Source organism: Loxodonta africana, chromosome 2 (assembly GCF_030014295.1).
Source record: "Loxodonta africana isolate mLoxAfr1 chromosome 2, mLoxAfr1.hap2, whole genome shotgun sequence".
Taxonomy (NCBI): Eukaryota; Metazoa; Chordata; class Mammalia; order Proboscidea; family Elephantidae; genus Loxodonta; species Loxodonta africana.
Genome location: NC_087343.1, coordinates 226,707,223 through 226,719,501, shown reverse-complemented (window position 1 = coordinate 226,719,501; position 12,279 = coordinate 226,707,223). Strand labels below are relative to the sequence as shown.

General features: G+C 49.3%; 1 protein-coding gene across 4 annotated transcripts in view; it reads left to right on the top strand.

Moving 5' to 3' along the window:
- Positions 1–12,279, top strand: part of ITGB2 (integrin subunit beta 2) — a 49,592-nt gene that overhangs the window by 16,056 nt on the left and 21,257 nt on the right. For all 4 annotated transcript variants that reach the window (XM_064279559.1, XM_064279558.1, XM_064279561.1 and 1 more), the window contains 6 exons: positions 617–787; positions 2,328–2,569; positions 3,770–3,925; positions 6,707–6,802; positions 8,473–8,562; positions 9,718–9,858. In XM_064279559.1, the coding sequence (XP_064135629.1) occupies positions 617–787; positions 2,328–2,569; positions 3,770–3,925; positions 6,707–6,802; positions 8,473–8,562; positions 9,718–9,858 (896 nt within the window). The remainder of the gene's footprint in view (positions 1–616; positions 788–2,327; positions 2,570–3,769; positions 3,926–6,706; positions 6,803–8,472; positions 8,563–9,717; positions 9,859–12,279) is intronic.

Below are 12,279 nucleotides of genomic sequence, written 5' to 3'. Positions count from 1 at the left end.
TCTTGGCTGTAATCTTTACAGAAGCAGATCACCAGGCCTTTCTTCCATGGTACTCCTGGGTGAGTTCAAATCACCAACCTTTAGATTAGTAGCCCAGCGCAAACTGTTTGTGACACCCAGAGATCTTGTACTTGGGACATATTTGTGCTAAAGGTTCGCGGGTGACACAAACTGTTTGTGCTCAACTACTAACCTAAAGGTTAGCAGTTTGAACCCACAGCAGTGCCTCGGAAGAAAGGCCTGGCAATCTGCTTCCATAAAGATTAAAGCCAAGAAAAATCCCTCTGGAGCAGTTCTATTCTATAACACATGGGGTCACCACAAGTCAGAATTGACTCGACAGCCACGAGTCTGGATATTTTATTTATTTATTTTTTTGGTTTCGTGCTAAAAAAGTCGGTGCTGTTCTCGTGAAACTCAAACCTCATGGGACATCTGTATCCTACCTGCGACCCCTGTGCCAGGCTGTGATGACAGGAGACAGTCCTAGGATCTCAGGACTTCTGGAGAGTGGGCGTCCAGCCAGCCTACCATGTGGCTGCGTAGCCGCATGGAGCCCCTGATGCGCGCGCACTGGGCCTTGCAGCACTTCTGACTCCTGCCCTCTCCCCGGCAGGCCAGGCGGCCATGTTCAATGTGACCTTCCGGCGGGCCAAGGGCTACCCCATTGACCTCTACTACCTGATGGACCTGTCCTACTCCATGCTGGATGATCTCATCAATGTCAAGAAGCTGGGGGGCGACCTGCTCAAGGCCCTGAACGACATCACTGAGTCAGGCCGCATTGGTGAGGCCAACTGCCCAGGGCCACCTGCTTGGTCCTTCCGTGGCCCCAGAGTCGCCCACTGTATGTGCACCTGTCCAGGGGGCAGGGTACTGGGGGCCCTCCAGGCATAGTATCCACGGCAGTGTCCACAGGTCCACACCAGGTCCCGATTCCCTGAGACTTGGGGGCATCACCCAGCCCCTTTGCTTTCTCATCCCTCTCTCTTTCCGTCCTTTTTTTATCTTTGATGTTGCTAAAAGGCAAAAGTGTTACCATGCTAATTATTGAAACATTAAAGCATACAAAAGCATATAGTTCACAAAGCAGCCATGGAGTTAAAGAAAGAGTAACCCCAAGCTCTGCTTGGCCAGTCTCTGCCCAGCTGAGGTGACTGAGTGCCTGTGAGCACCGGCCCATTACAGGGACAGGAACGCACACTCACACACAAGAACGCACACACATTTGCATATATATGTACGTGAATGCACACACTCATGCTTGCACGCATATATGGTCACACACGTGTGCTTGCATACTCGCGTGCACACACACAATCACACACACCATCTTGCTTTCTCTCTTGCCCTAGTAAGAGGGCTGCCCACCACTTTTTGCCTTCACCTCCACAAGGCTGCCCACCCAGCCTGCCTCCCATGCGTCCCCACCACAAACTGCACACCCCGCCTCATACCACATGTCCCCTTGTACCATGTGTCCCCACCTCATACCGTGTGCCTCTTCTCTCACCAAGTCCCCTGCCTCACACTGCATGTCCCTACATCATGCCCTATATCCCCCTTAGACCATGTGTCCCCACATCATACACCGTGTCCCCCTCACGCTGTGCATCTCCTTCACGTGCCATGTACTCTCTCACACCACGTGTCCCTGTCCCATTGTGTCCCCCTCACATGGCGTGTTCCCTCTCATCGTGTATCCCCCTCACACCTTGTTTCCCCCTCACACTGCACATCCCCTTAATATCCCCCCACACCCTGTCCCCCTCACACTGTGGGTCCCCCTCACACCATGTCCCCCTTCATACCATGTGTCCCCCCACACTGTGTTCCCCTAACACCGCATATTCCCCCTCACACACCATGTTCCCTTCACACTGTGTGTGCCCTTCATACCATGTCCCCCTTCATACCAAGTGTCCCCCTCACACTGTGTTCCCCTTGCACCATGTCCCCCTTCATACCACATGTCCCCCACACTGTGTCCCCCTCACACCACATGTCCCCCTTCATACCATGTGTCCCCTTTACACCGCGTCCTCTCACACCACACGTCCCCTTTCATACCACGTGTTGCTCCACACTGTGTTCCCCTCACGTTGTGTTTCCCCCTTCACACCCTGTCCCCCTCACACTTCATGTACTTCCTCATACTGCGTGTTCCCCCTCACACTGTGTCTCCCTTCATACCATGTGTCCCTACACTGTGTTCCCCTCACACTGCATGTTCCACCTCACACCCCATCCTCCTCACACTTCATGTACCTCCTCACACTGTGTGTCCTCCCTCACACCGTGGCCCCTTCACACTGTGTGCCCCTCAGGCTTTGGCTCCTTTGTGGACAAGACGGTGCTGCCCTTTGTCAACACACACCCCGAGAAGCTGAAGAACCCATGCCCCAACAAGGAGAAGGAGTGCCAGGCCCCGTTTGCCTTCCGCCATGTGCTGAAGCTGACCGACAACTCCAACCAGTTTCAGAAGGAGGTCGGGAAGCAGTTGATTTCTGGGAACCTGGATGCCCCCGAGGGTGGCCTGGATGCCATGATGCAGGTTGCCGCATGCCTGGTAAGCCTCCCCCCACTGGGGTCCCTGGTCCCTCCAACCTGGAGCCTCAGCGGCAGTGTGAGACCATTCATACTGCCCAGAGCATCCTTTTAGGAACTCAGGTCATTGTCCTCACCTGCTCCAGCCCCCACTGCCAGCCTGGGCCCTAGGACCCCTCCTGAGAGTGAGAGAGTAAGGGCGGCAGTGGGAGGGGTACCCATGTATCATCCACAGATTTTATTATAAACCACAAATTAAACTTGGAAACGTCTCTTGAAGCCTAAATACCATGCAAATGATCACTTGTGAAGCAAGGCCACTTACTGAGGGCCTTGACCCTGCGGGTCTTCAGGTAGAATCACCCCTCCTCAGGTGCCCCCTCAAGGACGAGGGGCATCTTGCTGGGCTGGTCAGTGGTAGAATCACCCCTCCTCAGGTGCCCCCTCAAGGACGACGGGCATCTGCTGGGCTGGTCAGTGGTAGCTCTCTCACTTGACACCCCTCTTAGGCCCCTCCATGCTCCTCCCTTGCTCCCCCCACCGACCTTTCTAGCAGCCTCTTTATTCTATCTGTGGTGTTTATAACATCATTGCTGCGATAACCCACACCACCACCAGTGTTCGAACGGCGAGGGCAGCTGCCACTGTAATAAACCAGTGGTGGGTTCTCCAGCTTCTCCGCCAGGCCCTGGGCACTTCGGAATCGTATTATACATATGTTTTTAAATGTTTGTATAATATTGGTTTATGGAATGTTCCAGGGCACTTAGCTCCTCTGTTGTAGTATTGCCAGGTTGTATGTTATTTTGTATTTACACTGTTTTACATTGTAATACACATTTCTGCTTACGAATTTTTTTCTTTTTATATTTATTTTTTTCTTCTTTGCAATTATTTTCTTATTCCCAGGTCTGAAATTTTGGGGCTATGGAGGATGTGTGTGTGTGTTTTGTTTTTAAGTATAAGCACGTATTTCAATTTCCCTCATCCTCCTCTATCTGTTTAGTTGACATTTAAAGTCTGTGGTCTTGACAAACAGTTCTTGACTCTTCCACGCCCCATTCTGGAGCAGACACCGAGAACCCACAGTTGGTGAGCTGTACCCAGCGGTCTCCACTTGCTCTCGCAGTCCTCCTGCTGTGAAAACTCAGGACTGGGAAGGGGAGCCCTGAGGATGAGCTGGGGAAACCGAGTCAGGCAACTGCAGCTACTCTTTTCCCAGGAGGAAATTGGCTGGCGCAACGTCACGCGCCTGCTGGTGTACGCCACGGATGATGGCTTCCACATTGCCGGAGATGGGAAGCTGGGTGCCATCCTGACTCCCAACGACGGCCACTGTCACCTGGAGGACAACTTGTACAAAAAAAGCAATGAATTTGTAAGTCCTTGCCCTCGCGGATCCTTCGGGGTGACCTGCTGAAGCTCCCCACATATGCCCTTCCCATCCACCAGGTGCAGAGCGGTAGCAAAGGGAGGGGCCTCCTCAAGGAACTTCCGGGGCCGCCACCAGCCTAGCGCCCAGCTGGGACGAACACCTGAGTTGAGCACAGGCACCAGGACTGGCCAGAGGGCAGGATGACAGGAATGACAGCAGGGTCATTATGGCTCTCTTGCTACCCGCAGGACGTGGGAAGCCTGAGCCCTTCCTTCAGATGTAGATAAATTACCGAGGAGACCCCGCAGGCACAGAGCTGGGAGGTGGGCAGTGCTAGGTCTCTCAGACTTCATCCTCAGGCTTACTGTGTGAGAATTCTCCCCTCCCTGGGGAGGCGCTATAGTAGTGTTTTAGTCGTCTGGTGCTGCTGTAACAGAAATACCACAAGTGGATGGCTTTAACAAAGAGAAATTTATTCTCTCACAGTCTGGTAGCCTACAAGTCCAAATTCAGGGTATCAGCTCCAGGGGAAGGCTTTCTTTCTCTGCTCTGGAGGAAGGTCCTTGTCATCAATCAGCCTTTGGTGAGGAGCTTCTCAGGCACAGGGACACAGGGTCCAAAGGACACGGTCTGCTTCCGGTGCTGCTTGCCTGGTGGTATGCTGTAGTGAGAGCCCCAGACACAGGCAAGCCAGGAGTAACTCCCTCCTGGACTCTAGCCCTGTCCTAGGGGTGGCACTTTGATTCTGGGTACTCTCCCTGCCCGCTTCTTTCTTTTGTACCACAAAAGAGATTGGCTTAAGACACTATCCAATCTTGTAGAGCTCATCAATATAACTGCCACTAATCCATCTCGTTACATCATAGTGATAGGATTTGCAACCCGTAGGGAAATCACATCAGACGACAAAACGGTAGACAATCATATAATACTGGGAATCTTGACCTAGCCAAGTTGACAGATATTTTGGAGAGACACAATTCAATCCATGACAAATAGCATGTGGAGGGGGGAGTCAGTGAATGCTCTGCCTTGGGGTACAGGCACTACCCAAACACCCCACTATACACAGCAAGTTGGTTCTCATTATTAGTGGATTCTGTACTGCAAATTTGTGTACCTGCTAAAATTTATTTGTAACCCCAAAATCAGTACTTGTCGCACTTTTGTGATCATTCATGGACATGCACAGAGTAGCCAGAGCTTTGAGTCCCCGATGTTCTCAGCTGAGGTTGAACAAAGAGACACTCTGCCTTCTTGTTTCAGCTCTCAGACTGTAGACAAATATCGTTTTCACAGTTTACTTAGTGCCACCTTTTTCAAATTTTGGGAGCTTTTCATTGGTGATTTTGCTGTTTAAAAGGCCCCCGATCATAGTGCTGAAGTGCCGTCTGGTGTTCCTAAGTGCAAGAATCCTGTGATGTGCCTTACGAAGGAAATACCATGTGTTAGATCGGCTTGTTCTGGCACGAGTTACAGTGTTGTTGGGCATGAATTCAGTGTTAATGAATCAACAGCATATACTAAATAAGGTGTCTTTACACAGAAACACACATAAAACAAGGTTATGTATTGACCGGTGGATGAAAATGTTGTGACCAGAGGCTCACAGGAACCTCATGGTGTATTTCTCCCCCAGCAATGGTTTCTTATTCATTCAGCACTTGTGGTGACTTTAGAGACACAAGAGCCCTGGTGGTGCAGTGGTTAAGTGCTCGGCTGCTAACTGAGTTTGTTGGCTTGAACCCACCAGTGACTCCTCAGGAGAAACGACCTGGGGATCTGCTCCCATAAAGATTGCAGCCTTGGAAACCCTATAGAGGCAGTTCTGCTCTGTTCTGTAGGGTTGCTAGGAGTCAGAATCAACTCAACAGCACTGGGCTTGGTTTAGTGGGGTTTTTTACAGGACACAACTACTGTGGGTAAGGAGAATCAATGGTATTCTGTTCTAGCCTGCTGTGGATCTGAGGCTTTGGTGTCCTGGAAGCATAAACTCTGAACACCACAAATAATTTCAGAGATGGTGCAACTCAGGGCCTCTTCTTCACCTGGGGTCGACAGACTCGAGATGGGGGTGGGGTCAGCGGATAGAATTCAGGGGTCCGTGAACATGGACAGAAAGAAATTAAGTCAGTTATGAGTGGAATGTGGAGACCTCTGTGGTGGTGGCGGGGCCAGAGCTCCCGACCCCGACGGAAGCTGAGGGGCTTCCAGGGCACAGCTGAGCACGGGCTCCTCAGAACGCGGTCTAAACATTTCTCTACTTCGAAAGTCTGGGAGGCATCACTGCCGCCAGATTTGCTTTTTGCTGTGATTGAGACACATATCACAGTTCTTAGTATTTTCTTAATTGTATCCAGATGATTGGTTTTCCTTGATGATCATCTTTAAAGGAGCCCTAGTGGTGCAATGCCTAAGTGCTCAGCTGCTAACCAGAAGGTTGGCCATTCAAACTTACCAGCCACTCCTCAGGAGAAAAGACCTGGTGACCTGCTCCCGTGAAGACTAAAGCCTAGGAGATACCCTAGGGGGCAGTTCTACTCTGTCACATTGGGTAACTGAGTCAAAATTGACTTGACAGCACACAACAACAGCATGATGGTCTTTATTTCATGCATTTATAAACATTATTCAGAGAAAGTCCCATCCACAGCATAAGAAAGGGCTGTTGCTGACACCCTCTGGGCCCTGGGCAGTAGCCTCAAGGGGCAAGAGCCAACTGGGCACCTGAGTGTCTTGTCTCTGGGCCCTCGGACTGTCTGACTGGGCATCTCATCCCTCCAGGACTACCCATCAGTGGGGCAGCTGGCACACAAACTGGCTGAGAACAACATCCAGCCCATCTTCGCTGTGACCAAGAGAATGGTGCCAACCTATGAGGTAAGTGGGGTCGGGCAACTTGGGCAACATGGGTGGGACTTTTGCAATTTCAGCAGAATGATGGCAACACCCAGTGTTGCCACAGCCTGAGTCCTGGGTCAGCCTGCTGGGCGTGTGGGCCTGGCCCATGTCCGTGGCGCTCTGGGTATGAATTTTGCAGCGGAGGAGTCTGAAACTTCCTTATAGGCAGCATAACATTTATGTTCGGATAAAAGAAGGAATTATTTCCTGTCCTTGAAATTCGGTAATATTAACACCAAGCATATGTCTTAGTGTCAATTATTTACATTTTTGCTAGAACTTGGCAAGTACTTTGGACTTGCATATCAACTTCTTCATTTTAGGACACTTTCTTGTTTTTTGTATATAAAAAAACCCAGTGCCATCAGGGTTCACTTTATATATATATATACATTCGAATGTAAACATTTTTCATGAAGCCCTGGTGGCGCAACAGTTAAGCACTCAGCTGCTAACCGAAAGGTTGGCAGTTTGAACTTACCCAGCAGCTCTGCACAAGAAAGACCTGTCGATTTGCTTCCATAAACATTACAGTCTAGAAGACCCTACGGAGCAGTTCTACTCTGCACACATGGGGTCACCGTGAGTCAAAAAGCAACTCAATGGCACCTAACCACAACATGGGATATATACAGAAACGTTCACAAATCATTCATATATGTACAGCTTGATGAATTTCACAAAGGACACACATCCCAATAAGTAGATCAAGAGGGTCCACAGGCCCCTCCCTGTTGCCACCTGCGCCAGGGAAACTACCACTTGTGTATACTGAGGGTACTTCCTTCTTCCCGTTCATTTGTTTTCTGCATCAGGAACCAGGTTTATCCTGATGTCATCGAATTACTGTTCCTATTACGACCTTCTATAGCATAAAGCTCTTGCGGGGAATTTTCTTCTGTTCCTAGAGCCGCTTTTCTTCCTTCCTTCTTTTCTCTTTGCTGTCATTGTTGTTGTGGAAATGGCCTGATGATCAGATCCATTGTTCTGTGAGATAAAGTGATCATGAAGGCTTCTCGAAGAATGGCGAGGCCTTTGAACCGATGCCTAGGTGGGCGTGTGGGAGGAAGCGGTACAACTGCAGACCATGGCTAGTTTGCATTTTAGGGTGTTCTGGCCCCCTGCCCAGGGGGTGCCACTGAACCAGCTGGTACCGGCCCGCCAGAATTGATTGTCACATTGTCGTTTAGCACAACATTGTTAAACAATTAAAGTATGTAAGTTCGTTAAAATGCTCAGAGCTCAGCACTTCTTGATGGTTTTCTACATTTCCGTGTTATCTGGGGCCTTGGGTCAGTTATGTCTATCGCATCTGTGTGGTGGGAATGCTATCTAATGGTGGCCTCCAAGCATGTCTTCCCAACTCCGCGTTTGGTGACTTCACATTGGTGGCTTGAAGTCAATCGAGGTGGGAGCGTTTACACCAGGGCAATGAGCAAAAATTACAAAGCAGGGCTTTTTCCTCCTGAGAGCCGGTTGTTGAACATTTACCAGCACACCACTGGCCACGAGCTCTCTCAGCTAAATAAAAACGTTGGGTTGAGGGTTTTCTGAGCCACTTTGTGGGAGCGGAAGCCCTCTGGGTGTTGTCTAGCTGGATGGACGCTGAGGGTCCTCATAGCCATGTGTCGGGTCCTCCTGCCTCACAGAAGCTCACAGAGATCATCCCCAAGTCGGCAGTCGGAGAGCTCTCTGAGGACTCTAGCAACGTGGTCCAGCTCATCAAGAATGCCTACAACGTGAGTCTCCCTTGAACGTTAGCTGAGCTTACCCTGAGGTGGTGATCTGGGGCTGGAGCCCCTGGGGTAGTCAGCAAAACCGCCCTCCCCAGTGCAGTTCAACAAAGAGTGGCCTGGAGGGGGAGACCAGCTGACCTATCAGGCGGGCAGCAGCCCCCTGCAGCCCTTGCAGGGACCACCTCTAGGGGCTCTTTTCTGCTGGTCTCTGTAGAAAAGTGTGGGCTGGATGGTCGGGGCAGATAGTGCACCCGATGGAGATTAGGGGCTCTAGGAATCACAGCTGCATTCCCCACGGTCCATTTTGGCCTGTGTGAAGACACCCTCAGGGTTGGCAATCTTGTTCATCAGTTTTCTTACCCTCTTCCTGGATGAACCCAGAGTGGCCCTTGTCCTTCATCTTTATCCTGAGTGTGGGGACCCCCCCCCAACTGCACCCCTGTGCTGCTCCCTATGCGGAGGCTCCAATAGTTGTGATGGATGTGAGTGCCCCCGGTCACTCAGAGCCCAGGATCTAGTGAGCCCAGGCCACAGTGGGGAATCTTCCCCAAAGAAGAAAAGTTCTGAACGTTGTGGTTGGGATTCTTCTAGGCCAGAAGTTCTGCTGGCGTGACAGCCCACAACATGCTGGGAGCGTCCAATAGATGCTGCCTTCAGGGAGTTGAATTAGAGCCCCAATAAGGAGGTTCCATTTTCTTTTTCTAGCCTTTTGTGAGACATAAACCCCCAAAGCTATCCCCCTCGTGTGCTCCTCTGTTACCTGTTGGTATTTCTGTCTTTGCACCAATACTGTGACCATCACTGGCTCTCATCTACTAGTTCTCTGTCTCTCTCTGTTTCTGTCTCTCTTTTGCTATCATTCATTAAACACTGCACAGCTCGTACCCTGCTGTCGGGCACTGGAGACTCAGTATGAGTGACAAGGTTGGAGCCCTGTTCCGTGAGGCGGTTGCTGTCTCCAGGCTGGTCTCCTCAGCTGGCCTGGAAGCCCTTGAGGGCAGGACTGGGGCACTCATAACTCCCCTGGCCCCCAGTCCTCAGTGGGCCTGTGGGTCATTAACTGGTGCTGGGGCGGGGTGGGAAATGGAGAGGTGAGTGATGGAGGGCAGGGGGCAGCAGGGCCGTTCCTCCCTGAGTGGCAGCCATCTCTGCCCACAGAAACTCTCCTCCAGAGTCTTCCTGGAACACAGCACCCTCCCTGACACCCTGAAAGTCACCTACGACTCCTTCTGTAGTAACGGGGTCATACGGCTAGACCATCATAGAGGTGACTGCGATGGCGTGCAAATCAACGTCCCGGTGAGTACGGTTCATGCTGTGGGTGCTGTTGAGTCTCTAAGTCCAACGTTCTGGAAGGGACTATCTACCGAGTTTTTCTAGTGGGATCCCGTGAGAGAGAGGGGGAAAGTGCACATAGGCAAACTGAGGTGGTGAGCTGGGGCTGGAGCCCATGGGGTAGTCAGCCACCAGGCCCATTTTCTTCACATTAATATTCTCTCTGCTGAGGCCAAAAATATACTTGTGTAAATTTATGTCAAGAGTCTCTGGGTAGCACAAATGGTTAAGTGCTCAACTACTAACCAGAAGGTTGGCGGTTCAAACCCACCCAGAGGCATCTGAAAAGACAGGCCTGGAGACCTGCTTCCAAAAGGTCACAGCCTTGAAAACCCTATGGAGCAGTCCCACTCTGACACGGTGTGAGTGATAAGAATGGAGTCACGTGAGTTGGAGTTGACTCCATGGGAACTGCTAATGACAAATTTATGTCCTAAATGATATTGTTCAGAAATTATTGAACTATCATTAATATCACAGGCAAGTAAAATTTTGCTGAAAATAATTCAAAAGCAGCAGCACCAGTGCCTCAACAAGGGAACTGCTGGAAATTAAAACTGCATTCAGTGGAACTAGGGGTATCATTGCTGATGTCAGGTAGATCTTGGCTGAAAGCAAAGAACACCAGAAAGATGCTTATCTTTGTTTTATTAACAGTGCAAAGGCATTCGACTGTGTGGATCATAACAAATTATGGGTAACATTAAGAAGAATGGGAATTCCAAAACACTTAATTGTGCTCAGGTGGAGCCTGTACATAGACCAAGAGGCAGTAGTTCAGACAGAACAAGGGGATACTGTGTAGTTCAAAATCAAGGAATGTGTACGTCAGGGCTGTATCCTTTCACCATACTTATTTAATCTGTATGCTAAGCAAATAACCTGAGAAGCTGGACTATATGAAGAAGAACGTGGCATCAGGATTGGAGGAAGACTCATTAATAACCTGTGATATGCAGATGACACAACCTTATTTGCTGAAAGTGAGGAGGACTTGGAGCACTTACTGATGAAGATCAAAGACCACAGCCTTCAGAATGGATTGCACCTCAACATAAAAAAAAACAAAAATCCTTACAACTGGATCAATAAGCCACATCATGATAAATGGAGACAAGATGGAAGTTGTCAAGGATTTCATTTTACTTGGGTCCGGAATCAACACCCATGGAAGCAGCAGTCAAGAAATCAAAAGACGCATTGTTTTTGGCAAATGTGCTGCAAGAGATCCCTTGAAAGTGTTAAAAAGCAAAGATATCACTTTGAGAACTAAGGTACACGTGACTCAAGCCGTGGTATTTTCAATCACATCATATGCATGCGAAAGCTGGACAACGAATAAGGAAGACTGAAGAAGAATTGATGCCTTTGAATTTTGGTGTTGACAAAGAATATTGAATATACCACGGACTGCCAGAAGAATGAATAAATCTGTATGGGAAGAAGTACAGCCAGGATACTCTCTAGAAGCAAGGATGGCGGGACTTCGTCTCATGTACTTTGGACATGTTATCAGGAGGGACCAGTCCCTGGAAAGACACCATGCTTGGTTAAGTAGAGGGTCAACGAAAGAAAGGAATACCCTCGACAAGATGGATTGACACAGTGGCTGCAATGATGGGCTCAAACACAGCAACAATCCTGAGGATGGCGCGGGAGCAGGCAGTATTTCATTCTTTTGTACATGGGGTCGCTATGCGCTGGAACCGACTCGACAGCACCTAACAACAACCGTTTAAGGCAATGACACAGGTAGAGCACTCAGCACACTCCGTGGCACATAGTACCGTATTTATCAGTCCAACAGAAGAATTTCCCCTGAAAATCGCTGAAGAATGTTGCATAGGCACAAAGAACATGATGGTGCCAGCGCCTCCTGGGGGCCGACCTTGACATAGCATCCAGGCAAAGGAGGACGTTTCAAACAGTACAAATTTGCTTTTGTTTAGTTTTCTGGCTTTTTTTTTTTTTTTCAAAGCAATAAGCCACAGGTCACACAGCTAATAAAAATAGGCCTTGGATAATTTCCCTAATCGTTTAGATTTAGATTTATTATAACCACGACTATTCCATTTTTCCCATTGCTTGCTATGAACTTGCTTTGATTGCGTTTTTGAATATGACACTGGAATGCCTTCAGATATGTTACTTATTAAATGTTGCATGTGAATTTTTACTGAAATATTTCCCCTCACGCTGGATGACCTGCATGAGGACTGATTGAATTTTCTCATAACTTGCCGGTTGTTTTTTGCACATTTTTACTGGGCTTTTTTTTTCCCCCTTCGCATTATCTTGAGGTGCTGTATGAAATTCATTTAAATTTGTTTTATATGTGGCTTGCTCCTGACAAGCCTATGTCCCCTGAAATTCAAGGCTGGCTTC